The sequence below is a fragment of the Molossus molossus genome, unplaced genomic scaffold, assembly GCF_014108415.1.
Source record: "Molossus molossus isolate mMolMol1 unplaced genomic scaffold, mMolMol1.p scaffold_m16_p_26, whole genome shotgun sequence".
In the NCBI taxonomy this organism is placed as follows: domain Eukaryota; kingdom Metazoa; phylum Chordata; class Mammalia; order Chiroptera; family Molossidae; genus Molossus; species Molossus molossus.
Genome location: NW_023425362.1, coordinates 110,392 through 134,705, shown reverse-complemented (window position 1 = coordinate 134,705; position 24,314 = coordinate 110,392). Strand labels below are relative to the sequence as shown.

The 24,314-nt window shown below is 61.0% G+C and overlaps 1 protein-coding gene across 1 annotated transcript in view; it reads left to right on the top strand.

Moving 5' to 3' along the window:
* SHANK3 (SH3 and multiple ankyrin repeat domains 3) overlaps positions 1–23,395 on the top strand; it is a 48,463-nt gene extending 25,068 nt beyond the window's left edge. Inside the window, exons 19-23 of the mRNA XM_036278215.1 lie at positions 3,686–3,709; positions 6,749–6,879; positions 7,382–7,466; positions 11,564–13,811; positions 20,882–23,395. Coding sequence (XP_036134108.1) covers positions 3,686–3,709; positions 6,749–6,879; positions 7,382–7,466; positions 11,564–13,811; positions 20,882–21,485 — 3,092 coding nt within the window. The 3' untranslated portion in view covers positions 21,486–23,395. The remainder of the gene's footprint in view (positions 1–3,685; positions 3,710–6,748; positions 6,880–7,381; positions 7,467–11,563; positions 13,812–20,881) is intronic.
* Positions 23,396–24,314: the final 919 nt, after the last annotated feature.

Here is a 24,314-nt window from a genome sequence, read left to right as displayed (position 1 = left end):
GCCCGGGCTCTGCTCCCGGCTCTGCAGAGCACTGGCTGTGTGACTTTTGCATTTATTTCACCCTCTCAGCGCCTGCTCACTCACTGGTTAAGCAGGGTAATGGCAGTGAGCAGCTGACCTCACGTGGTGTGCGCGCCTCACTGGTTCAGTGAAGGCACAGGCCCTCGAGGGCTGCAAGGGGCACACGAGAGTGTATTGGGGCTTTGATGGGGCATGTTGTGGTCACAATCCCAGAGCGACTATCGGTAGCCTCATCGTGGGCATGTCTCAAGCTATGTGACTGTTAACAGCCTCATCACAGGTGTGTCCAGATATATGTAGCCGTGTCCTGACATTTGTGACCATCAGCATCCTCGTTGTGAGCGTGTCCTGGTACGCATGACTGTTAACGTGCCCTGTCCTTCTATAGTCCATACCCAGTCCTAGTCCTAGACTTTGCTGTGGCTTCAGCCATAGTAAGAACACTGATACTGGTCCCAGGCTGGGATCTAACCCAGTCCTGACCCTGATTCTGATTCTAGACTGAGCTACAACCCTGGCTTCAGGCTTGGTTCTTCTCCAGCCACAGAAAGAACCCAAACCTGTTCCCTAAAGTTATTCCCGACCTTAGTCACTGACTGAACCCTGATCTTACCTGGCCACGGGCTGAGTCACCTTGTCCAAGCTGGTGCTTCTGATTGCAGTTTAGTTGGATGTGGAGGACAACCAACAAGATCAACTGGGCTGACATGGTCAGGATTTTCTTCCCCATAAATATGAATAAAATGAAAATTTAAAAACACAGAGCCAACTCAGAAGGAATAGGAATTCCCATGTCTCAAAAATGAAGAAAGAAATCAGAGCCAAGAGAATGAGAGGAAGCTGATGTATCCATGGCCCACAACAGCTTGGGACAGGATGTAGATCCTCAGGGCAAAGGGTTGGGGTTCTGATGCCCCCACAAAGGCAAGAGATGTGGTTGTGGACCCATGATATGTGGGAAAGCTGGAACCAAGCCCAAGAACTGGAATTAGTATCAAAAGAACCGAAAATCATAGAAGAATATGAAAGAGACAGAGTAAGGTGTTTAAATACAAAGTTTAAGAGAAATAACAGAATTCATAGTGAAATAACAGGACAGGACCAAAAGAAAAAAAAAAAAAAAGAATTAATAGGATCCCTAAAGAACTGTCATTGAAACAAGAAGTGTAGCCACAGAGATTTAAAAAGTCCGGGATGAACAGGATTCCCTTTGTGTGGTGGGATTGTTCTGCACACCCAGCCGAAGAAGAAAACAGTGAATTAGAAGATGTCATCTTCTAATTCACCCAGAATGCAGCACAGGAGACAAGGAGATACAGACGATCAAAGGGCAGATAAGAGGGAAAGAATGAAAAGGTTGGGGAAGAAGCAATATTTGAAGAGTAAATGGTTAATAATTTTCCAAAATTGGAAAAGGAGATGAGACTCCAGTTTGCAGAAGTATATGTCCCAAGCAAGGAAATACAAAATAAATCTACATCTAGACTTGTCATAGTAAAATTTCACACCACCACAGACAGATAAAAAGAAAAACTACCAGTGGAAGAAGGTGGATAATTTAGGAAGGATGGGAAGACTGACAGCTGACTTTTCATCAGCAATAGTGGCTGTTAGAAGACAATGGGACAGTAACTTCCAAGTCTTGTGTGAAAATGCTTTCCCACGTAGAATTCCATATCGAGCTCAGTCTCCTCCTTCAAGAATGAGGCAGAGAAGCTAGAATACTTCTGGCTCCAGGGTCACAAGGGTCCAAGGCTAGTCATGAGGAGCTGATCTGTCACACTGATTGAGGATCCAAACTGATCAGTAAACCAGTACCACTAGGCAGCTGGGTAGATCCCAGGAGCCTCCTTCCAGAGGCTGTTTTGTAGCCGTGCTCAGCTGCATGTTCAGAAGGGACCCTCCCAGTTATGCACAGAGAGGTGCTTAGGCAGCCCCAGATCTGTAATCTAGGGAACCAGGGACTGCTCTGTCTGAAGAAACTGGTGAACAGCAGACCCTCCTTCCTCTCTACTCTGGTTTAGGCCTTTCCCTCTGCTGCTGTGTGGCCCTTGTCTTCAGGGGTTCACTCCTGCAGCCTCAGGTCAGCATCATCCATCTTCACCCACCTTTCCATAGCAGAGTTTCGGGAGGGATGATTAAGGGACAGATTAGCACAGAGCCTTTGTCCACACTGCTGACTGAGGGGTCACAGCTTTGGCTGAAGCTGGACACAGGCTCTTTACATTTCTCCACTGAGAGTAGAGGCGACTCCTGCCCCCAGAGGGCAGCTGTCCTGGGAATCCAGCCCAGTTGCTGACTTCTAGAAACACCTGGTTCGAGGAAGCCAGGCCAGCGTCAGGGTGTTCTCACGTACCAAAGGGCTCAGCCCATGATCCAGTGTCTGTGCGTTTTAAGGATAGAAGGAAGACCTGTGGGTCATTGCCAGCACAAACGTGTCAGTCCTGTGTTACATGGTCAAGATGGGACTCTAGGGTGCTGTGGACTACTGAGAAGATGACCCAAACAGCTGGAAAGAAAGGAGAGTGTGAGGTGACAGACAGCAGGTGGCAAGGGTGGGGGCTCGTACAGGTTGCTGCTCAGGGTGCGGGGGAGAAGCAAAGCCCTGCAGGGTTGAGGCGGCAGAAACAGCAGAGGGAGGGGTGGCGTAGGGACCCTCCCCTGGGACAGGTGGGAGAAGGAGGCAGGACAGCCTCGGTGTCCTTCAGCAAGGGGTCCATTGTGGTCCCCATGTGCTCATCCACTCAGCATGGACAGGGAGGGCCCTGGTGGGTCCGAGCCCCTCCTGTCCATCCACTGTCCTGTGCCAAGTCTGGAGCTTCTGGGTCTCTTTTCCCTTGTGGTGAGAATGTTGGGGCAGGTGACGTGCCAATGTGCAGTCTCCACGTAGAATGTTCGGGGGGACCAGTGTGGCCAGCAGTAGCCTCCAAAGTTGGTTTTTATGGGATCTTGCCTTTTCTCTAAGAAAGTTTTGATTTACTCCTCTGGATGTCTCCATGTGTGTGCATGTCTGTGTGTGCATGTGCACAAGCATTTGTGAGCATCATGTGTGAGTAGATGTGTGTGTGTCATGTGGATAAGTAGGCCAGCATGAGCATCATGTGTGCACATATGTGTGACTGGATGTGCACAACTGTGAACATGTGTGTCAGTGGGTTGCATAAGCATGTTTGTATGTGTGTGGACATGAAGAAGTGTGTGAACATGTGTGTGAGTAGGCGTGTGAGTGGATATACATAAGTGGGTGAGCATCACGTGTATGAGTGAACACGTGTGAGCATTGTGTACATGTGTGTGAATGGATATGTGTGGATGTGTACAAGTGTGTATAAGCACCGTGTGTGAGTGGACATGCATGAGCATCATGTGTGCATGTGTGTGGGTAGACTGCAAATGTGTGTGCACGTGTGTGTGCATGCACACAAAAGCATATGTCTTTGGTTGGTTTCTGCCTTGAGTTTCAAGCCGTGTACCAACTTGGCATTGGGCAGATTCGTCCGTCTGGTCTGGTAGGAGTGTAGCTCAGGGTTTGTGGGGATCTGGGAGGTCCTGGTTGTTGGGAGGGTGGAGGAAGAGAGATGGGCACAGGGAGTGGGGAATGGGGCCCGGGTGCTGAGGATGAAGCCTACCTCTTACCCCCTTTGCTCTGTTTCTTGATTCCAAGCCTCCATTCGGAGAAGGAAAGGGGGTGAGTCATCTGCTGTGTCCCCAGGGCCCCAGCTTCGCCTGACCCCTGTCCAGGGAAGTGCTGGTGTGTGAGGAGGTTCCAGTTCGAGTCAGGGTGGTCTGGAAGCCTGGGCTCTGCCCTCCTGCTGGCCTTCTCTCTGGGATCTGGTGGGGGCACAGTAGAAGGACCTGGGGGAGCGATAGGCTTGGGAGCTGGGAGACCCAGGGTGGAGGCCCAGAGCCAGGGAGGGGAGGTTCAGAGGGCCCCCGCCCTGGCGCTTTGGGGGACAGGGACGTCCCATGCTTGACTTGGCCCCGTTGCTTCTTTCTGTCTGCTCTGGGGGCCCCCTTGTGTCTGGTCCGTGGGTCCCGTTTCTGTGCTGATCTGTTTTGGGGTCAAGCTGGGTGCTGTCAGTCCCTCAGAGCGGAGTCTGGGTCTCACAGCTTTGGGGAGAAAGCTTGGCGCTCCCCTGCCCCACATTGCCCAGCTGTGGCTTCCCCAGCCCTTGCTCCCACCTCAGAGCTCATCTGCCATGTCCTCGGAGGCTCCTTCCTGTGTGTCCAGCTTGAGGTTGCAGGGGACACAGCGTCCATGTGGGGACGGGATACGGGCCTGGGCACTGAGGTCCGCATCTGTTCAGATCTCAGGGCCTGGCCTCTGTCAGCTTCCTCCACCTCTCACGTGGACAGGAGGTCAGATGGAAGCCAGAGGTGGCTCTGTGGCCCCCTCCTTGTGTATGTGCCTGGTGCCCCCTGGTCCCTCACCCAGGGACACACGGGCCTGCCCGCCGGCAGCCCAGGCTCTCCCGCACAGCCTGCAGTCTGGCCCTGAGTTCTCGCCGTCCCTTCCCCAGTCCAGATGAAGCGCTTTCCCTGGCAGCTTTTCAGGTATTAAAACAGGTGATGAAGTCTCCTCTGGGGACACTTTTGTGCACACCTTTGAGGCTGACACATGAACTATTTCTGGAGCCATTGGTTCTGTCCTCGGCTCATTAGCGGGGCTCCCAGGGTGCTGTGCTGTGGCCTGCGTGTCCTCAGGTTGTAGGGACAGACGGTGACTCGTCGCCCCCGCAGGCCCTGCTTGTTCAAACAGCCGCGTCCCTGGTGCGCCCCACACAGTGCATGGAGGGCTGTGTGTGAGGCTGCTGGGGGTGGGCCGTTCCAGAGGCCCAGCCCTGTTCCCCAGTGGGCTTCATTTCCTTATTTAAGTGTGTAAAGTGATGTCTTTAAGAATATGTTTTCTGATTTTGTTGGGGATTGGTGTCAATCTCACCGGCATGTAGTATGCAGTCTTTATTCTTTCCCGTTTGAAAATGATTCTCGTCTGGACAGCTCCACCGCCCACGGCCGGCAGCCGTGCTCAGCTACCTTCACAGGCACGTTGCGTCGGGTCTCGGACTGAGTTCCAGACCTGGGCCCGCAGCCTGTGAATCCACAGGCCAGAGGAGCACGCGCCCCGTTCCCCCGGGAAGGTGTCTCTCCGCTGCCCTGTCTGTCTGGTTTCTGGACAGCCTGGCGGCTCAGGCTGACCTTTTACTCACGGGGTCTAGGATCTGGGCAGTCTGTCTCTCAGAGCTCCAGTTTCTTCTTGGGCAGAACGAGGGTGGTGACAGTATCCCCCTCGTGTGGTGGTTGTGGGGTGAGGGGTAAGCTCTTCTAAGTCTGGAAATCAGCAGGACTTCAGTGGTGGTGGTGGTCTCAGCTCCACAGGGAAGTTCACCTCACGGCAGAAACAAGCAAGGGGGCCCTCTAGTGGGGACACTGGGAGCTGGGCCGCGCGGGGCCTGTGTGGGGTGAGTGAAGCTCCCATCAGCTCCTGTGCCGGGTGGCCGGGTGCTCTGGGCCTGCAGGGAGGGCGTTTGCTCTCTTCTTCCAGGAGCCCGAGAGCTGAGGATCCCGCACGGGAAGGATTGCCGCGAACACGCACCCAGTGCCTGCTCAGAGCCAGGCACAGTGGTAGCACTTAGGTTTGTGCTGGTGCTCACGGCACCAGAGCAGGTGCCGCTCGTAAGCTGCTCTGTCGAAGGAGGAACCGGGCCGCAGAGCGGTCGGGCCAGGACCGGGGTGCGCAGGGTGGGGCTGGTCTGGGCTCAGGACATCTCAGGCGTCCGTGTGCCCTGCACAGGGCGTGCGGGCGGGTGCAGAGCCGGAACGGCAGGTACTGGCCGGAGGTGTCAGGCTGACCACAGACCTGCCACGTGGGGCACTTGAGGGACCTGATCAGGGGCCTCAGGTTGGCTCAGCCCCTGGGCTGGGAAGGGCTGGGGCATCTCGAGTTTGAGTGAAGGGTGGAGTGGTGGGGACACCCTGCTGCAACCCACATGCTGGCCTCGGCCGGACCATCGGTTCCCCCACCAGACCTGATGGTTCTCAGACTCACTTCACACGTTTAACACAACTTCCAAGTCATGTTCATGATCAAAAACACCACTTCTAGAAGCATCAGACAGCTTTAATAAAAACAAACAAAACTTCTTTTACAACGGATTTGAGAGTAGTGCCCGAGACTGCCCGGTGCCCTGGGCCCAGTTCAGGTGTCGCCCCGAGTCCTCCTTGCCCTCCTGACTGTCCCCCACACCTTCCTCTTGGCACCTCTTACCTGGATGAAGGTTCTTTGGCCTCCTGACCAGCCTGGGGCGGTGAGCTGTCATTCATTCTTGGTTGATTCGCATCCTTTCTGGGCACCCGCTGTACCAGGGTCTGTCCCGGTGCCCCGGGGCCCGGGCAGTGACGCCTCGTGTTGAGGAGAAAAGTGAGAGGAAAGGACACGGGGTCTCGGGAAGACCGGGGCTCTCACACTTCGTCTGGGTCCTCTCCCCGGTGGTCAGTTGGCCTTTTCCTGGGGTTTCCGGGGTTACCTGGAACCTCCCTGAGGATGGCGAGGCAGGCTGGAGCGGGTCTGGGCTCTGGTGTGTGAGGGCCCACCCTGGTCGGGACGCATGCCCGGGGAGTGGGGCTGAGGTGCCCTCAGCAGCGCGGGGACCGGCCGGCCGTGCGGGGGACAAACAGCAGGGCTGCTCGAGGTCACGGCGGCTGAAAAGGCTCCTTCTTGGCTGTGCAGAGAAACTCGACGAGATCCTAGCGGCTGCCACAGAGCCCACCCTGAGGCCGGACATCGCGGATGCGGACTCGAGAGCGGCCACCGTCAAGCAGCGGCCCACCAGCCGGCGCATCACTCCTGCCGAGATCAGTGTGAGCTCCCGGCGGCTGGGCGTGGGGGTGGGCGGGGGCTTGTGAATTTCCTGGGGTGGGGTCCGACAGACCCCACACTCCAGGGTGGTTATGAAGGACCTCAGCCTTTCCTGGAGATACTGGGCCCACCTCTGTCCCTAGAATGGCCACAGCTGCCACATGCTGAGTGGCGTTTGGTGGCTCAGGCAGGTTCTGTGCCAGCCTTGTCATGCCACAAACAGTGTGTGTCTGTTCTCTGGGCACCTCTGGGCTGCTCCTCCAGCCTCTCCTGGGCCACACCCAGGGCCCCTGTCTGCTCTGGCCACCTCTGCATCAACCATCCGACCTCTGCCCAGGCCCTTGCCGGCTGGCCCTACTCTGGACACAGGCCCCTGGGCACCAGCACGTTTTAAATAGTACCTGGGGTATATGATATTAGGCTTAGGAAGAGCATGGTGGGGCTGGGTGGACACCTGGGGGCCCCAGTGCCCTGGAACCTCCATGTACCCTCCCGACTCCACAGTCGTTGTTTGAGCGCCAGGGCCTCCCCGGCCCAGAGAAGCTGCCTGGCTCCCTGCGGAAGGGGATTCCACGGACCAAGTCTGTAGGTATGGCTGGGCTGGGGTCTGCCCGGGGCCGGGAGGAACGGGGCTGGGCTGTGGCCAGGGTGGACATGGGGCTGGAGGACCCTTTCCGTCTCCACCTTCAACTGGGGTTTCCAGTTTCTCGAGTCCTGCCTCTCCCTGGCTCCAGCCCAGGAGTCTCATGTTTGCAGACACAAGTGGGGGAGGGGTCAGTCCTTCAATAAACACAGAGAGACTTTGCTAAAACAGACCCTTGGGACTCCCCCCACAGCTCCCCATCCTGTGGGTCCCCCGATACACCTCCCGCAGGCACAAGCATCCGTCCCTGGTTCTGTCTTCTATGCGAGATGCCTGAGTACCTGCCATGGTTCTGACCCTACACCTCCCCTCCCCTTGAACCTGCCCCCCCCCCCCCCAGGTATCAGTACCTCTCTCCTTCATGGCCAGTTTTCTCCAGAAGTCAGCCTATGCTTGCTGTCCTCCGTCCCCCCCGTCCTTCAGCCTGCGGAAGGCTAGCTCTGCACCTAAAATTGGGATGGCCCCCACCGGGGTGACCAGTGTTTTCTGGGGTGTTCCTCCCAGTGCCTTTGACTGGCCCTTCTCTTTGTGGCCTCAGGTAGCATCTGACTTTTCTGTCCCTTCTCTTTGTGGCCTCAGGTAGCATCTGACTTTTCTGTCCCTTCGTACAGGAAACTTCTCCCAGTTGTAGGACAACACTCCTGGTTTTACCCTCGGTTCTCAGCTGCACATGTTCAGTTCCTCCCCAGCCCCAAACCACACCATTGTGGGTCCTTCTCGGGGCTGTGTCCTTGGTCTCCCTGCCTCTGCACCTGTCTCGTGGGGCCTCACCACACCCCAGGCAATGTCACACCCTGCATCGGCCATGTCTTCTCTTGACCCTGGGCCCGGTCATCTAACAAGTCCCACCTGCTGCTCATCCCTATAGGCATCCAGTGCCCTCTCCTGCTCGCCGTCCATCCATCCACGTGTCCACCCATCTGTCCATGTACACCTCACCATGCCATCATCTGTTGACCAGTACATGCTCGTTCAGCACTTATCCAACACTGCCCTGTGCTCACTGCTTTGGACGGTCCTTAGAGGCACTTGGGTAGGGACACTGCTAGTACTTCGTGTTCCAGATGATGACACTCAGCAAAGAGGTCAGGTGACTTGCCCAAGGCCCCACAGCTGCCTGCCTTTTGGTCACCTGTCTGGCGAGCAGCTGTCCCAGCCCCCACCCCTCATTCACCCTGGGACCTCTGACGATCGATGCCCACTCTAGGTTGACCCTGGGCCAAGTGTGGGGGCTCGGTTGGGGGGGTGACACGTGCAGACAGCTTAGCTTGGCAGTTACATGGTGAGCGTGAAGGAGCATGTGCAGTTGGAGACAACTAGGGGGTACCAACCACACCTGGGTGTCACACAAGGCTGGAGGATGGGGTGTCTGAGCTTAGACACGCAGGATGAGTGGGGGTTTCTGGGAGAGCATGTGGTGAACTGCTGATAAAGGCCATCCGACATGTGTGGCGTGGTCCTTCAGGGACTGCTGTGGTCATTTCAGTCGGGAGGAGGGTGGGAAGAGGACAGGGGAGACTGCAGCCACTTTGGAGCTCTGAGGCACTCCACCCCGCCTGCCATGCTGGCCTAAGCCCTGGGGATCCTCTGTGGTGTTTTCCTTGTTCTCTGCTTCCCCGGCAAAGTCGGGGTGGACTGCCCTATCCGGCGCCGTGTGCCTGACGCCTCACCACCCTCGTAGCCCCACCCCGCAGGGCTGTGCCTTATTTTTGGACCACTGCCTTGGCGTCCTCCAGATTCCCTTCCTCAGCTCCACCTTGGGTCAGACGGGCCTTTTGCAGAGCAGATACCCCCTCATCCCTGCAGTTGGCACTCTGTGGGCTCCCACTGCCTTGGGTTTTGGGGACCAGCCCCAGCCCTCTCCTGCTTCATCCAGGGCCATCTGTCTCTGCCTCCCTCTGACCTGGGTCTACCAGACTCACTGTCTCCACCTGCCCTCACTGCCTGAAAGCCTGCCCCTCAGCCACACCCAGTTCTAGGACTGATGAGCTCAGACCTCCCTGCCTGCCCATCAGGACAGGAGCCGGTGGGGGGCGGGGCAGCTCTTCCCCACTCACTGTCCCAGACCCTCTGGTGCTCTGGCCACACGTCAGCTGAGAGGGGTTGGCCTTTAACCCCCTCGCCTTGGCCTGCTGAACAAGTTAGCACACACTTGGGGCACCCACCCCGGGCACACGATTCAGTCCTTGAAACCTCAGGGTCCTTATTCATAAACATGGGACCATCTACTACCTAACTGCCTCCAAGGCCACGCTGAGGCTCCCCAGGTGGGCCGCGCACAGCTGAGTCCTCAGCCCGACGGCTGGCATCGGTCCAGCGTTTTTAGGTTGTCACTTAAGTGCTAGGGAAGTGCTCACAGAGAACACTGCCCACCCCAGGAGGCATCAGAACAGACTCCCCATTTCATGCTGAGGCAGGTGGCTTGTGTTCACCTGAAGTTAGAGTTGGCAGGCTAGACCCCCTGCAGCCTCTAGGAGCACCGGCTTTTGCAGTGTGGTTCTGCCACGCACAGGCCCGTGGCGGTGACATGCTGTGCGTGTCCAGCAGTGGGGGTGGAAGGCGCACCTAAAAGCCGTCACGAGGACCTCTGCGCCCATCGGGTCACTGCCAGGTGCTTAGCCCTGTGCTGTAAGCTTTAAATGGCTCCAGCTCACACAGCCCACAGGGGCAGGCAGTGCTCCTGGGACGAGGAAGCTGAAGTGCTGAGAGGTTAAGGAACTTCAGACAGTAAAGCCTCTTCACACCGAAGCCCACCCTTGCTGGGCCGGGGATACAGGAGCTGTTATGCAGGACAACATGCAAATCAGGCGTGGGCGGCCTGGCGAGAGCGCTGGCTAACGGAGGAGGTGGTTGGGGACAGGCAAGCTGCATCGTAGTGAGTTCATAAAAATATCACCGAGTCCAGAGGGAGGCCAGGTGTAGATCCCCACGGCACTCCAGGAGACTCTTTGGGTTGGCCTAAGTGAATACACCTGCAGCACAGGTGTCCGTGTTGTGTCTACCAGGAAGTCCTGTGGTTGTAGGTAGGCAGCGGAAGACCAAGCCCTGAGCACCCCTGCCCTGCTCTTGCTCAGACTCTAATCATGTCAGAGGCAGGCAGACTGGGGTTCACCTTAGTGTGATGCTCAGGAGAGAGCTGAGGCTCAGAGGGGCTCAGGCTTGACCTGGGGTCACAGCCGATGAGAGTAAAACTGAAACATGTCAGGTGGTCAGCCAGCAGTTCCATTGTCGCCATGCCTCCTGCCCTCCCTTCCACCCAACCTTACTGAGTTTCAGCCACCAGGGTCACAGCAGGGCCTGGCAGCCTCTCCCAGGCCACGCTGTCCACATGCCTCTGGACTGGACATGCACAAGACACCCCCTCGCCTGGGCATCGTCTCTTCCTACTAGGGGCTTGGCGTCACTGGTCACAGCCCAGCTGTCCCTTGGTCTACAGTGTGTCAGGCCCGCTCTGGAGGGGCCCTCCCGCCTCCCGCCGCCGCAGGCCCTCCCGATGAAACCTGCCGTCTCACTGCTGTGGTTCTGAGATGGGCTCCGGCTCGGTGGGAAGCCCGGCACCGCCCCTTGGCGGGGGGCTGCCCCTGCCCTCCTGGGGTGTCTCCATGTCCGGGGTTTGGGCAGGTCTTGGCCCCAAGTCTTGTGGTCAGTTTTGGCCTCTTATCAGAGCCTCTGTCGGTGGGCTCCCCTCTACCTTATGTCTGAACTGATACCTTTCCCCAGTCTTCAGGAACCCCCCCCTGAACTAGCAACGGTATTGGGGTGCAGACCCCGGGCCTTGCTCAGATCCTCTGCTCTCAGCTCCCTGAGCCTCCCCCGCTCTCTGACCCCGGGCCCCATGCCCGGCCGGATCCCATCCTCTTGATTAGGCTAGAACCTCCCGCCAACTTCTGAGGGGCCTCCTCGCTCTTCTGGGGCCCTGGCTGCCCTGGGGTGGAGTTGGGGCGGGGCGGCCTCTGCGGAGGGCAGGCGCTGGGGTGCGAGGGGCCTCTCGGAAGACACGGCGGAGCGCCTCGGCCAGTCTCACCGGGGCCCTCTGTCCGCAGGGGAGGATGAGAAGCTGGCGTCCTTGCTGGAGGGGCGCTTCCCGCGGAGCACGTCCATGCAGGACACGGCGCGCGAGGGCCGTGGCATCCCGCCCCCGCCGCAGACCGCGCCGCCGCCCCCGCCCACGCCCTATTACTTTGACTCGGGGCCGCCCCCCGCTTTCTCGCCCCCGCCCCCGCCGGGCCGGGCCTACGACACCGTGCGCTCCAGCTTCAAGCCCGGCCTGGAGGCGCGCCTAGGCGCGGGGGCTGCTGGTCTGTACGAGGCCGGCGCACCCCTGGGTCCGCTGCCCTACCCCGAGCGGCAGAAGCGCGCACGCTCCATGATCATCCTGCAGGACTCGGCGCCCGAGGTGGGCGACGTCTCCCGGCCCCCGCCAGCAGCCACTCCGCCGGAGCGCCCCAAGCGCCGGCCAAGGCCGCCGGGTCCCGACAGCCCCTACGCCAACCTGGGCGCGTTCAGCGCCAGCCTGTTCGCGCCGTCCAAGCCTCAGCGCCGCAAGAGCCCGCTGGTGAAGCAGCTGCAGGTGGAGGAGGCGCAGGAGCGCGCGGCCCTGGCTGTGGGCAGCCCCGGCCCGGGAGGCGGCAGCTTCGCCCGTGAGCCCTCCCCCACGCACCGCGGGCCTCGGCCCGGTGGCCTCGACTACAGCCCCGGGGACAGCCCCGGGCTCGCGTTCGGTGGCCCAGGCCCGGCCAAGGATCGGCGGCTGGAGGAGCGGCGCCGCTCCACTGTGTTCCTGTCGGTGGGCGCTGTCGAGGGCAGCCCCCCCAGCACAGACCTGCCCTCCCTGCAGCCCTCTCGCTCCATCGACGAGCGCCTTCTGGGGGCCAGCGCTGCCACCGGCCGCGACCTGCTGCTGCCGTCCCCCGTCTCTGCTCTGAAGCCATTGGTCAGCGGCCCGAGCCTTGGGCCTTCCGGCTCCACCTTCATCCACCCGCTCACTGGCAAACCCTTGGACCCCAGCTCGCCCCTGGCCCTTGCTCTGGCCGCGCGGGAGCGGGCTCTGGCCTCCCAGACGCCCTCCCGGTCCCCCACGCCCGTGCACAGCCCTGACGCTGACCGCTCTAGGCCTCTGTTTGTGGACGTTCAAGCGCGCGACTCTGAGCGAGGAGCCCTGGCCTCCCCAGCCTTCTCCCCGAGGAGCCCAGCCTGGGTTCCTGTGCCTGCTCGCAGGGAGCCGGAGAAAGCCCCCCGGGAGGAGCGGAAGTCACCAGAGGACAAGAAGTCCATGATCCTCAGCGTCCTGGACACATCTCTGCAGCGGCCAGCCGGCCTCATTGTTGTCCACGCCACCAGCAATGGGCAGGAGCCCAGCGGGCTGGGGGCCGAAGAGGAGCGCCCAGGCACCCCAGAGCTGGCCCCCACACCCACACAGTCAGCGGTGGTGGCAGAGCCCCTGCCCAGCCCCCGGGCCCAGACCCCTGGCAGCACCCCGAAAGACCCTGGACCAGGCCAGGGCAGCTCAGAGGAGGAGCCAGAGCTGGTCTTTGCCGTGAACCTGCCGCCTGCCCAGTTGTCCTCTAGCGACGAGGAGACCAGAGAGGAGCTGGCTCGCATTGGGCTGGTGCCACCTCCCGAAGAGTTTGCCAATGGGCTCCTGGCCACCCCCCTGCCCGGCCCAGGCCCCTCACCCACCACGGTGCCAGGCCCGGCCTCAGGGAAGCCCAGCAGTGAGCTGCCCCCCGCCCCTGAGTCTGCAGCTGACTCAGGGGTGGAGGAGGCGGACACTCGCAGCTCCAGCGACCCCCATCTGGAGACCACGAGCACCATCTCCACAGTGTCCAGCATGTCCACCCTGAGCTCCGAGAGCGGGGAACTCACTGACACCCACACCTCCTTCGCTGATGGACACACTTTTCTACTCGAGAAGCCACCAGTGCCTCCCAAGCCCAAGCTCAAGTCCCCGCTGGGGAAGGGGCCGGTGACCTTCAGGGACCCTCTGCTGAAGCAGTCTTCGGACAGTGAGCTCATGGCCCAGCAGCACCACGCCGCCTCTGCCGGGTCGGCCTCTGCCGCTGGGCCTGCTCGCCCTCGCTACCTCTTCCAGAGAAGGTCCAAGCTTTGGGGGGACCCCATGGAGAGCCGGGGGCTCCCGGGGCCCGAAGACGACAAACCAACTGTGATCAGTGAGCTCAGCTCCCGCCTGCAGCAGCTGAACAAAGACACGCGCTCCCTGGGGGAGGAACCGGTTGGTGGCCTGGGCGGCCTGCTGGACCCTTCCAAGAAGTCGCCCATCGCGGCAGCTCGGTGAGCAGGGCAGTTGGGGAGGGTCCTGTCCCCTGTCCACGGGCCTCCCTGTCTTCCTCTTGTCCATCATGGTTCCCTCTGTCCCACCCTTCCTGTCCTCTGTCTACTTCTCTGTCCTTCATCTGGCCTTGCTTTGTCTGTCTGAGACAGAAGGCTCTCTCAGGGATCTGAAATGTCAGGGCTGCTGTTCTCTCCACCCTATTTGTGCTGAGAGTGGGAGCTGTCACCTGTCAGAGCCCCAGGCTGGGTGTGAGCCTCTCCACAGCCCCCCTGGATGCTCCCTGTCGGGGGTTCCGCAGTGCTTACTCTGGACCAAAGCTGCCCGTGCCACTAAGGGTCATCTGTGGTCCAGTCTGGAGTCACACCCTCCTTGCCCAGCTGTTCGGCTTCCCTGGGGCCCCGGGTACTCCCCACCGGGGCCACCTTCCTGTAGATGCCTCTTGCACCCTTTTCTTTGGGGGCCCACACCGACTCTTTCTCTGGTCCCAGAAGCATCTCTGTCTCTCAGCACTGCCTCAGAGTCCCTTAGACACAGACTCCTGTGGGCAACCTTGAAAGTGCACTGAGCACTGTCTTAGACGAACACACCACCTCTCCGCACCTTCAGCTGCCCTCTGGCCTTCTCCATCCCCTCCCCATCCCCCTGTATGTCCTGCCTCCCCGCCTCCAACCAAGGTGGGAACTTGGGGCCACACTGTGCCCTGGAAATGGGGGCATGGCGGCTCTGGCTGGGCAGAAGCTGCCCAGAGCCCCTGGGCTGAGCCCATTCCTAAGGCTTTGCCCCCACAGGGACCCCTGTGGCTCCAGGGTGCTGGCTTGAGGCAGAGCTGGTCACCCCTGGCTGGCCACCCGTGCTCCTTCAGAAAGCCTTCTTGCTCCCTTGACCAGTGGGGCTGCCCTTGCCTGCCACGTGCAAGGCAGAGTTCACGAAGTAGTGAGGTTTCAGGTCTTATCACAAGGGCTTGTCCAATCTGCCTTCTAGTTCAGGTTTCCAGGGATAAGTGGGGGCTTGGGAAGCTCATGGTGCCCGAGGGTGGTCTAGGAGTGTGGCCCCCAGCTCCTGTCACCCCATGAACTTTTCTGGGGCCCTGTACCCTTTTTTCCTCTTCCGTCTCCCAGTGGCACGTGAAAGCCCCCTTCCCAGCAGGTCAAAGTGCCCTCAGAGTGGGCGCTGCGAGCATGGCCGGTGTCCAGCTGGGACGAGCAGCCAGGTCCTGGCCCCTGCAGACCCAGACTCTGCAGGGTGGGCTTCCCTGGTCAGCCTCAGCCAGCCCCACCCTGTCTGCCTCTCCTCCCTCTGTGTCCCTTGGTCCCCATGAAAATTGAAGCCATTCACAGTGGGCAGCACAGTGCCTGGTGCAGTGCAGACCCTCAATAAATGTCCGCTGAACGGATGAAAGAATGAAGCCACATGCAAGTGCTGTTTTTTGTGCTTTGAGGTCTAGGGAGGTGGCTCAGGACCAACCCCACCAGAGGCCAGACACCTAGCACAGAGTTCCCATGGCCGGCTCCTGCGGGATGGAGGGGTCGCTCAGCTGGCCTCTCCTGACGTGCCCCTCTCTGAACTCACCGTCCCGTGGTTGTCTCCAACGTTTCGTCTCTGTCCCCTGGTTCTGGGTTGTGCCAGGGCCTTGTGCGCATTTCCTTTCTCAGACATGGGGTTGGAAGGGCACGATCTTACAATTCTGTCTGTTCTGAATCCGCTGGAAGGTGAGCCTCCTTCGCTTAGTAGTTTCTCCAGAATTCCAGCTTGTGATTGGCGTCACGGGCTCCCTGCCACCCCCTGAACCGGTCACTGGGTCAGGCAGACAGGGCTGTCCTCGTCCAGGCCTGTTGTCCTGGGAGCCTGGGCATGGGGTCCGCCCACCTAGTGAACAGGCGCTGAGAGAGGGAGGGAGGAAGGTTCTCCAGGGAAAATCGGGGGCTGTTACCAGAGGTGCAGGTGCCGGACAGTCTAAAACGGTAGACCTCCTTGCGACATGGCCCTCACCAACTTGGGCAACTCTCTCCATTGCAGCCAGTAAGTGGTGTCATTGTCTGACCCCAAGTCCTGCTCACTGTCCACTCTCTGCCCCTCATCTGGAGCTTCTGTCCCCCAAAGCCTTCTGGTGACGGACTCGGGGTTATGCACAGCCGTCCCAAATGGACGTGCACACATTCTTTCCGTAGCCAACACTTAATTTAGCGTGTAACCAGTGCACACGTGTTCTGAAATCACTGTGCCCGAGCCCACTCGGTGCCCCGATCTGCCGGGCCCTGAAACACCTCTTCCCAGCCTTCCCTCCGCACCACCCTGGGCTTCTGCTCCATGTGCTCCTCTTCCCACCCTCAGACCGGAGAAGCCACACCCCTCTGAGCAGGGTGCTGGGTGCTGTGGCCACACCGGGTCACTCTGGCCAGCAGCGGCCGGGTCCCATCGGGGCTGCCCTTGTTCTACAGCCAGTGTGGCTGGAGTCCAGCAGTCACTTCTCATTCAGTGACCGCAGTTCTACTGATACTGCCTGTCAGACACGTGTCCAAGGGCGGGGACGCTCTGATGTCCAGGGGACGCCATCTTCTTCAGAGGACTGCTCGTGGCAGAGGCCCCGGGCAGCGGCCGTAGCCAACGGGAGTGTCCCACTTCTGCCCTTTGTCCCCAGTCCCGCACGTGTTCCAGGCCGACCTCTGTCCTCACCTGTCACGCACGCCCCTCTCTGGCCCCCTCCCCAGGGATGGCACAGTCCACGCTCTGATGTCCTTTAGCCACAAGGTAGTCTGTGGCCTGAGATCTTTCTGGGCTAGGTAAGCTGCCCCGTGTGTCCTGGGTTTGGAGCTCGGTGACCGGTGGAAAGGATCAGCTCATCTGCGAGGGGCATTCTTTGCTTTTTGGGTGGAGATGGAGGATGCAGTGCCCAGTGCTGCCCGAAGGCCCTGGACCTTTGGCCTTGGGGGCTGTTGATCCCAGGCCACCCACCCGCTCTGTACCCCCAGCTTTGGGTCTAGTCCGGGGGGCAGAACGCTCGTCTGCTCAGAGCCCCGTGCTGTCCGAGGCCCCATCTGCCCGAGCCCCTCTTGTCTCGCAGGCACTGGGGTCAGATCTGGTCTCACGATGCTGTGAGGTCCACTGTGTCCCCGAGCCCTGTGGCGACACCCGGTTCTGCTGTGGCTCCCGGTCTCACAGCTGCGTGACTCTCACATCCGAGTTTATAAGGAGAATCTGGTGACACAGCTTTGGAAACAGTCACAGGCCCCTTCCCTGCAGTGCTTCTCAGTGTCCTTGTGCTGCGCCGGCAGCTTCCTCAGCACCTAGTTAGTGTCTCAGAAGTTCCTGTGAAGCCAGAGGAGCCCTCCCCGCCAGGCCCCGTCCCCCTCGCATGTCTGATGGGCTGCAGGGGCCTGGAGGGCTGGTCCTGACACGTTGCTGTGTGCTGGCCGGTGTGGGGGCCCTGGGACCAGCATGTCCTTGCAGGTCCCACGAGGTTGGGGATGCATGCAGGTGTGTCCCCAGGAGAGGTGATCGGGGAGCAGGAAGGGGCCTCAGAAGGGGGCGTAGGGATGTCTGCAGCACACGGGTGGAGCCGGCAGCAGGTGTGCGGGCGGGACCAGAGGGCGTGGCGCTCACAGGCCTGTGTCTGGGGTTGTCTCCCTGAACGCCTCCCTAATGTCAGAGGCTTCGGGCCTCCACCGGTCCGGCTTGAGCACCACAGCAGGACCCTGAAGCAGAGGCCGGGCCAGAGTTTGGACTCTCTCTTGCCTGCTGGTACCGATGGCCTGAGAGCTACACGTCACGGTATTTGTGCCTGATGCCTGTTTCTCGGTGCATCTGTGTTCTCGGCTCTGTGTTAGGGGGCAGGATTTCAGGGAAACAGTGAGGGGTGAGGTGAAAGGTCTTGGGTGAGACCTTGAGGGCTCTGGACCCACAGGTGGCGGGGGCCGAGGAGGAGGGCTGGGCTACTGCTGGGAGCTGGCGACCTGTCAGCCACGAGGCTGAACCCACGGGGATGCTCGCGGTGGCTCCCAGGCCCTGGGATGGCAGGGACTCGGGGAGGAAGAGCATGTGTGCTGACCCAGTGAAGGTCTGGAGCTCAGGAGACTCTGGCTGGGCCTCCTGGTGACATTGGGCACAACAGCTGTAGCAAGGGTGGGGCAGAAGGTACCAACAGAGAGAGCATCTTCGTCAGCTCATGTAGGGGGGAAGGGTAGCGGAAAGGGCACTTTGAAAGGAAGCAGGTGGGTCAGTCAGCAAGGGGGTCCTGCTGGCAGCTTGGCAATAATAGGGCAGCTGGCCAAGGCATCGCGAGGAAGCAGACAGGGAGGGTCGCTGGGGCCAGGCAGCCCTGCTGGGCCGTCTGAAGGAGGGCTGCTGGGCGTCAGGGGCGATGGTGCTGTGTGTTAGCGGGCGGGAGGCTGGTCGGTGCCACGGCGTGGTCACCCACCGTTGGAGCCTGGCTGGGGGGCCGTCAGACAGCTGAGAGGGATGATGCACAGTGATGGGTGTGCAGACACGGCTGGGACTCCTGCCCCGGGGACGAAGTGGGCAGTTCCCTGTTCCCAACAGGGTGGGAAAGAGGAGCAGACACCTGGGCTGTGGTGCCCCAGCCGCTCCGTCTGCGCCCTGGGCCATTCCCTAGACTCTTAGGCCTCCTGCCATCTCCAACATGCTTTGGGACCCTCAGAAGTGTGGCTGGCCCCAGCCCTCCACTCGCCTGGTGGCTCATGTCCCTCAGGCCCTCACTCTAGCATCAGCCCCCGTCTCTGGCCGGTGCCTGCCTCCCTGCACCTGCCCAACCTCGCCCCAGGCCTCCACCTCACCTCGTCAGGCAGGAGGGCCCCGGCGCTGCCCAGACAGGCCTGCTGGAGCCCAGACCCTGCTGCGGGCACAGGCCCAGCCTCTCCACAGTGCGACCCAGTGCCCACCCTGTGTTCTTTCCACCAATTCGTCACTGTGCTTCTGTCACATGTCAGACTCCAGGTACCTGAACTGGCTCCACTGAAATATAATCGTTGGGGTGGGGCCAGGCAGGGCTCCATCCTAATGCAGATCCCAGGCTCGGGTTGCTGGGTGAGGGCCCTGGTGGGGGTGTTTGTGTTGGGCCCCATCCCACAGGCCATTCACTCAGCATCTTCCCAGCACTGCCCCCTCCCTGGTGATCACTCCCCTGTCCCCACCTTCCTCTTGAAATGCCCCTTCTCCCTGCCATGCAGCGGACGGTGCCATGGAGATCAGGTGTGGTGGGGCAGGGGCTTCTTATGGTCAGTATCTGTCCCCTGGGCTCACCCCAGTGTCCTTGGAGTTCCTCTCCACTGGCGTCAGCGGCACGGTCTGGCCGCCTCCAGAGGCTCTGCTCTGGGTCTGAGCGGACAGCAGGGACAGTGGCTAAGGAGGGAGCCAGGTCCAGTGGGGGGTGGCAGAGCTGGGTCTCCAGGGAGAAGCCGCCCTGCACAGGTGGGAGATGGAAAGACAGAATCTGCTTTGAGAGGAGGAAGGATGCTGAGGGTGCTCTGCGGTATGGGATGGGCGCCAGGTGCCAGTGAGGACAGCATAGAGATGACCCAGAGGAGGGTCCTTAGCCCAGCCCAGGCAGAGGCGAGGAGAGGCAGTGGGATGGGAGCTGGAGAGAGGCCAGTCAGATGGCAGAGCGCGTAGGGGACCCGGCACATCCCCAGGTGCCAGGAGCCTGCGGGGCACTTGCTGCACCCACAGCTTTCCAAGTGCAGCTGTGAGGGCCCTGGTGGGGGTGTTTGTGTTGGGCCACGGGTCTGCCTCCCAAGTCGCAGAACAGGCTGCTCAGGCCAACCGGGAGCCACCCAGATCTGCCCCAGTCTGGCCTCGCCCCCTGCGTCCAGCAGCTTCAGATTGCTCCCTCCCGTCACACCTGGGTGCACTGCACCCGAGTTTCTCCCTCACTGGGTGTCCAGCAGGGGTCCCTGCACCTGGCTGCCCTTACTGTGGTCATGACTGTGGGCCGTGCGCCTGCTGTGTGGGCCGGGCTGCTAACACTCTCTCTCATTGCTCTCTCCTGCCCATCTGCATGTGGCTGCTCTGTCTAGCTGCGCGGTGGTCCTGAGCGCCGGCTGTGTAAGTGAGCATGCTCATCCCATGCCTCTGTCCACGCGCTGCACCTGGCCACCGGGTCTCTGCTCTGCTCGGCTTCGCGGGGCTTCGGTGCCGCTGACAGCCTCCGGAGGCTCCCGGCCGCACTAGGGGGTGGGAGGGGGTCTGGGAGGGCCTCTTCTGGAGAAGTTCCCCAGGCAGGCCTCCCACCGTGGCCACGCTGGTGAGGGACTGGAGGGTCCTGCCAGGTGATGCTGGAAACTGAGGCACCATCTGTAGATTTGTGTGGGTGTGTGGTTATGTGTGTGTGTACGTGTGCATGCCTGCTCACGTATGCGCGTCCCTGTCACGAGCAGGCCCCCGCCCTGCTGCTGCATGTCTGACACGTGTGGATGCTGTTACTGCTGTGTGCTGTCCCGTGCAGGGCGGCTGAGTGTCATGGTGTGTCGCTACCTCAGACCTGCCCTGCATGTGCTGCTCGTCTGTGTGTCTGATGCCACGGACTTGTTCAGCCTTGTGCTGCAGCCAGCCTTGATCACAACTCAGCTGTCCCCGAAGCCAGCCCAGGTTTCTCTGGGTCTCCCTCCTCCTGAGGGCAGAGCTGTGTGGGGACTGGCGAGGGTTCTGCGGAGTCTCACCCTCCAGGGCCTGGGTGGATGGGCAGTGCCAGAGCCAGTGTCTGTGGCTGTCAGGGAGGTGCAGCGGCCCTCTGCCATGCCAGGCCGTCCCCTCTGCTGGGCTGGCTGGTCTCGGAGCCCCAGTGGAGTGGAGGGGCTGCTGGTTTCGTTCCTCATTATGTCTTTCAGTCTAGGGCCCGACCCGTCCACACCCGCAGGGCCCTGCTGCTCACTTGAGGGCCAAGCAAATGGCGGCAGTAGCCGTGGGATCCCACCCTCTTTCTTCCTTTGGCCCTAAGGCTACCCCTCCAGTCCCAGCCCCCCTTAATATCCTCCTGGCCACTGGCCCTGCTCCCCTGCGCCCTCCCCCACCCCGCCTGGCGCCCCTCACCTGGCCTTGACCCCCTCTCCCTCCGCAGGCTCTTCAGCAGCCTCGGTGAGCTGAGCTCCATCTCAGCGCAGCGCAGCCCTGGGGGCCCGGGCGGCGGGGCCTCCTACCCGGTGCGGCCCGGCGGCCGCTACCCCGTGGCGCGGCGCGCCCCAAGCCCAGTGAAACCCGCGTCGCTGGAGCGGGTGGAGGGGCTGGGGGCGGGCGCGGGGGGCGCGGGGCGGCCCTTCGGCCTCACGCCTCCCACCATCCTCAAGTCGTCCAGCCTCTCCATCCCGCACGAGCCGAAGGAGGTGCGCTTTGTGGTGCGCAGCGTGAGCGCGCGCAGCCGCTCGCCCTCCCCGTCGCCGCTGCCCTCGCCAACACCCGGCCCCGGCCCCGGCCCCGGCCCCGGGGCACCCGGCCCGCGCCGGCCCTTCCAGCAAAAGCCGCTGCAGCTGTGGAGCAAGTTCGACGTGGGCGACTGGCTGGAGAGCATCCACTTGGGCGAGCACCGCGACCGCTTCGAGGACCACGAGATCGAGGGCGGGCACCTGCCTGCCCTCACCAAGGACGACTTCGTGGAGCTGGGCGTCACGCGCGTGGGCCACCGCATGAACATCGAGCGCGCGCTCAGGCAGCTGGAGGGCAGCTGACGCCCCACCCTCACTCACGCCCCGGCCGCGCCCTGCGGGCAGGGCCCCCCACTCCTACCCCGGGCCGCGGGCTCGGCCCCTGCCCCCCACTACGGCGCCCGGGCCAGGAATGTTGCATGAATCGTCCTGTTTGCTGTTGCTCGGAGACTTGCCCTGTACATTGCTTAGTGCCCTCCCCGGCTGGCCGCCGGCGAGCCCCACCCCAGCACATGGTCAGGAAGGTCGCAGGCTGGGAGGCTGGAGCCCGAGGGGTTGGAGGTGGGGATCTCCGGCCTGACCATCTCCCACACAGCTCCCGGAGGCTACTGTCCCAGAGGGGAGACCTAGTCCAGCATGCGAGGTCAGGACACACCTTGGTGACTCGGGGGGAGGGGGGAGACATTGGGGTTCTTGGTTGGGGGCCAAGGAGCCCCCTTGTTTTGCATATTTTAATCCACTCTATATTTGGAACGAGAAAAGGAAACAATATCTCTGTCCTTAATAGCGTCCCTTCCCTGCCCCCCAGCCCCCTCCTGGTTCCCCTGTGGCTGCCCAGTCTTCCATCTCTGGCCCCTCACTGCCACTGCCACCCCGCGTGGGGCGGAGGATGCTCCAGCTGGTCTGGGGTTGGCCAGGGTCCTAGTAGCCGCCCTGCGGCCCTGCCTCAGCCTTCTCCCCTCGCTGAGCTATAGTGTGCCCCACGACCCTTCAGGTGCTGCGTGGAGGAGGGGCAGCAGGCAGCCAGGCCTGCTGGGCACTAGCAAGGTCTGGTGGCCTGGGAGACCGTTGCCCTGGGGGTGGGAGCAAGGCCCTCACCTGCTCCCAGACATCTCCCTCACAGGGTCCCGCCCCCAGGAGGGGTCTGGCCTCCTCCCCACACTGTTGGGCAACTACAGCAAAGAAGCCTCTGCCTCAGACCCCAAAGTCTCCCGTCCCCGCCCTGTCTGTGTGCACACCCGTGTGACTGACGCTTTGGGTGCGGCTGAGTGCACCGGAGCCCTGTGTGCCTGAGGAGAGTGGTCCCGCAGGGCCACCTGAGTAGTGTGGGGCTTCGGGGGCACGCACAGGGTGTGCACCTGCGAGGGCACCCCGTCTCCACTTCCAAAGAAAGTCAGAGGCCCTCCTGCCCCCTGGACCCCCTGCTTGTCCCGCCTGCCCTTCCAGAGCGTCACCTGAGCACGCCCGCCGGCTTCACCCGAGCAGGCTGCCTGGTGAAGCTCTGCTGCTTGGGGAGGCCCCCGAGGGCCCTGGAGGCAGTGCCCACCCCATCAGGCTTCTGGGGGGACCCTAGGGGGACCCCTAGAGTCAGACCATCGCAAACCCTGGGGAGAAGCAGAGACCCCAGAGGGCACCCCAGCCCCCCTTACTGTGACTCCTCACACTCAGCAATGACCTGTGGGGTGGGGGGCCCTGGGACGTTTTTAAACCTAGGGTTTGGAGTCTGGACTAAGCTCCATCCACGTCACTCACAAGTTTCTGTTTATATTTCTAGCTTTTTTTAATAAAAATAAAAAACCCAGAAAACAGAAGTTTTCAGAGCCCAGGGGCCTGGCACGCCGGTCTGTGCCCGCCCCGTCCTGGCCCACTGGCCTCATTCCCTGGGCAGAGTCACACCCAGTAACCCTTCCACGAACAGACCAGGTCACACACAGCAGCGGTCACTGTAACAGACTGCCACATACACACAGTCTCACACTCACCTGTGGGTTTTTGGTTCCGTTCAGTTTGGGTTTTTAACTTTACAGGGTCAGTACTGCTCCACCCTCCTTTTGTATGGAGTTCCATCCAGGGGAGTTCACCCCTGCTCCAGCCCCGAGGCCTCCTGACCCTGACGTTGTGATACACCCCACAGAGATCTATGTTTCTTATATTATTATTATTGATAATAATTATTATAATATTATTATGTAATAAATTTATAAGAAATGAAACGATTTCTCAGTTGCCTGCTTGGGGAGAGGCTGGGAGCACAAACCCTGCTGTCCCTGAGGTCATAGACACCTCCCCAGCCGTGGCGGGAACCTTCAGCCACGTGCACCGGTGACTCTCAGGTCTCTGTGACCGGTCTCTCTGCTGACCTCCACGCCCACCTGCCTGGCTCCTGTCTCTCTACGAGTCCTGCTGGACCTCAGCTTGTGCCTCCGGGGTTGGGAGCTTCCCTCTGCTCACTGAGTGGCCAGTCCTGAGCTGGACGTCCAGTCGTCCTCAGTGTCCAGGTTCTCATTCTGCTGCTCCCGTTGGTCAGTCCCCCCATGTCTATCCCTGTTGTCCTGCCCCATGGCGCTGCCCCTGTTCCAGTCTCGCTTCTCCCTGAGCTGCGGTCACGTAAGCAGCCAGCTGCCACTGCCCATGATGTGGCGGGCGGCCGCCCGGTGAGCGGACGGAGGAAGAACAGAAGTGACTGGGTGGACACTTCCGCGAGGGAGGTGGAAGCTGCAGGGTCCGGGGCTGAGACAGGGCCTGCGGAGCTGCAAGTCAGGCGCCCGTCACGTGGCGGGGTCTCGGGGGCAGTGGGTGGGGGCCTGGCCACAGTGGGTCGCGGTGCAGCGCGGATGTGACAATGACAAACGCAGACTTTGTCTCAGGTTCTCACCGAGGGGTTGAGGCCCGTGGGAGATGCGTCCAGGGAGTAAGAATGGGTGATGGAGAGAAGGGGGTGGGCTCAGGGTCTTCACCCAGAGGGTGCAGAGGCAGAGATGCTTTGGGGGAGCTAGTGACTGCCTGGACGGCCCTGGTGAGGCAGAGTCAGTGGCCGCTGGGCAGTGGGGCCTCGAGAGGCCGTCTGTCTAGAAAGCCCCACAGTTCCAAATACTCAACATTTTCAAGTGTTTTGTTTGTTTTATTTTCAAG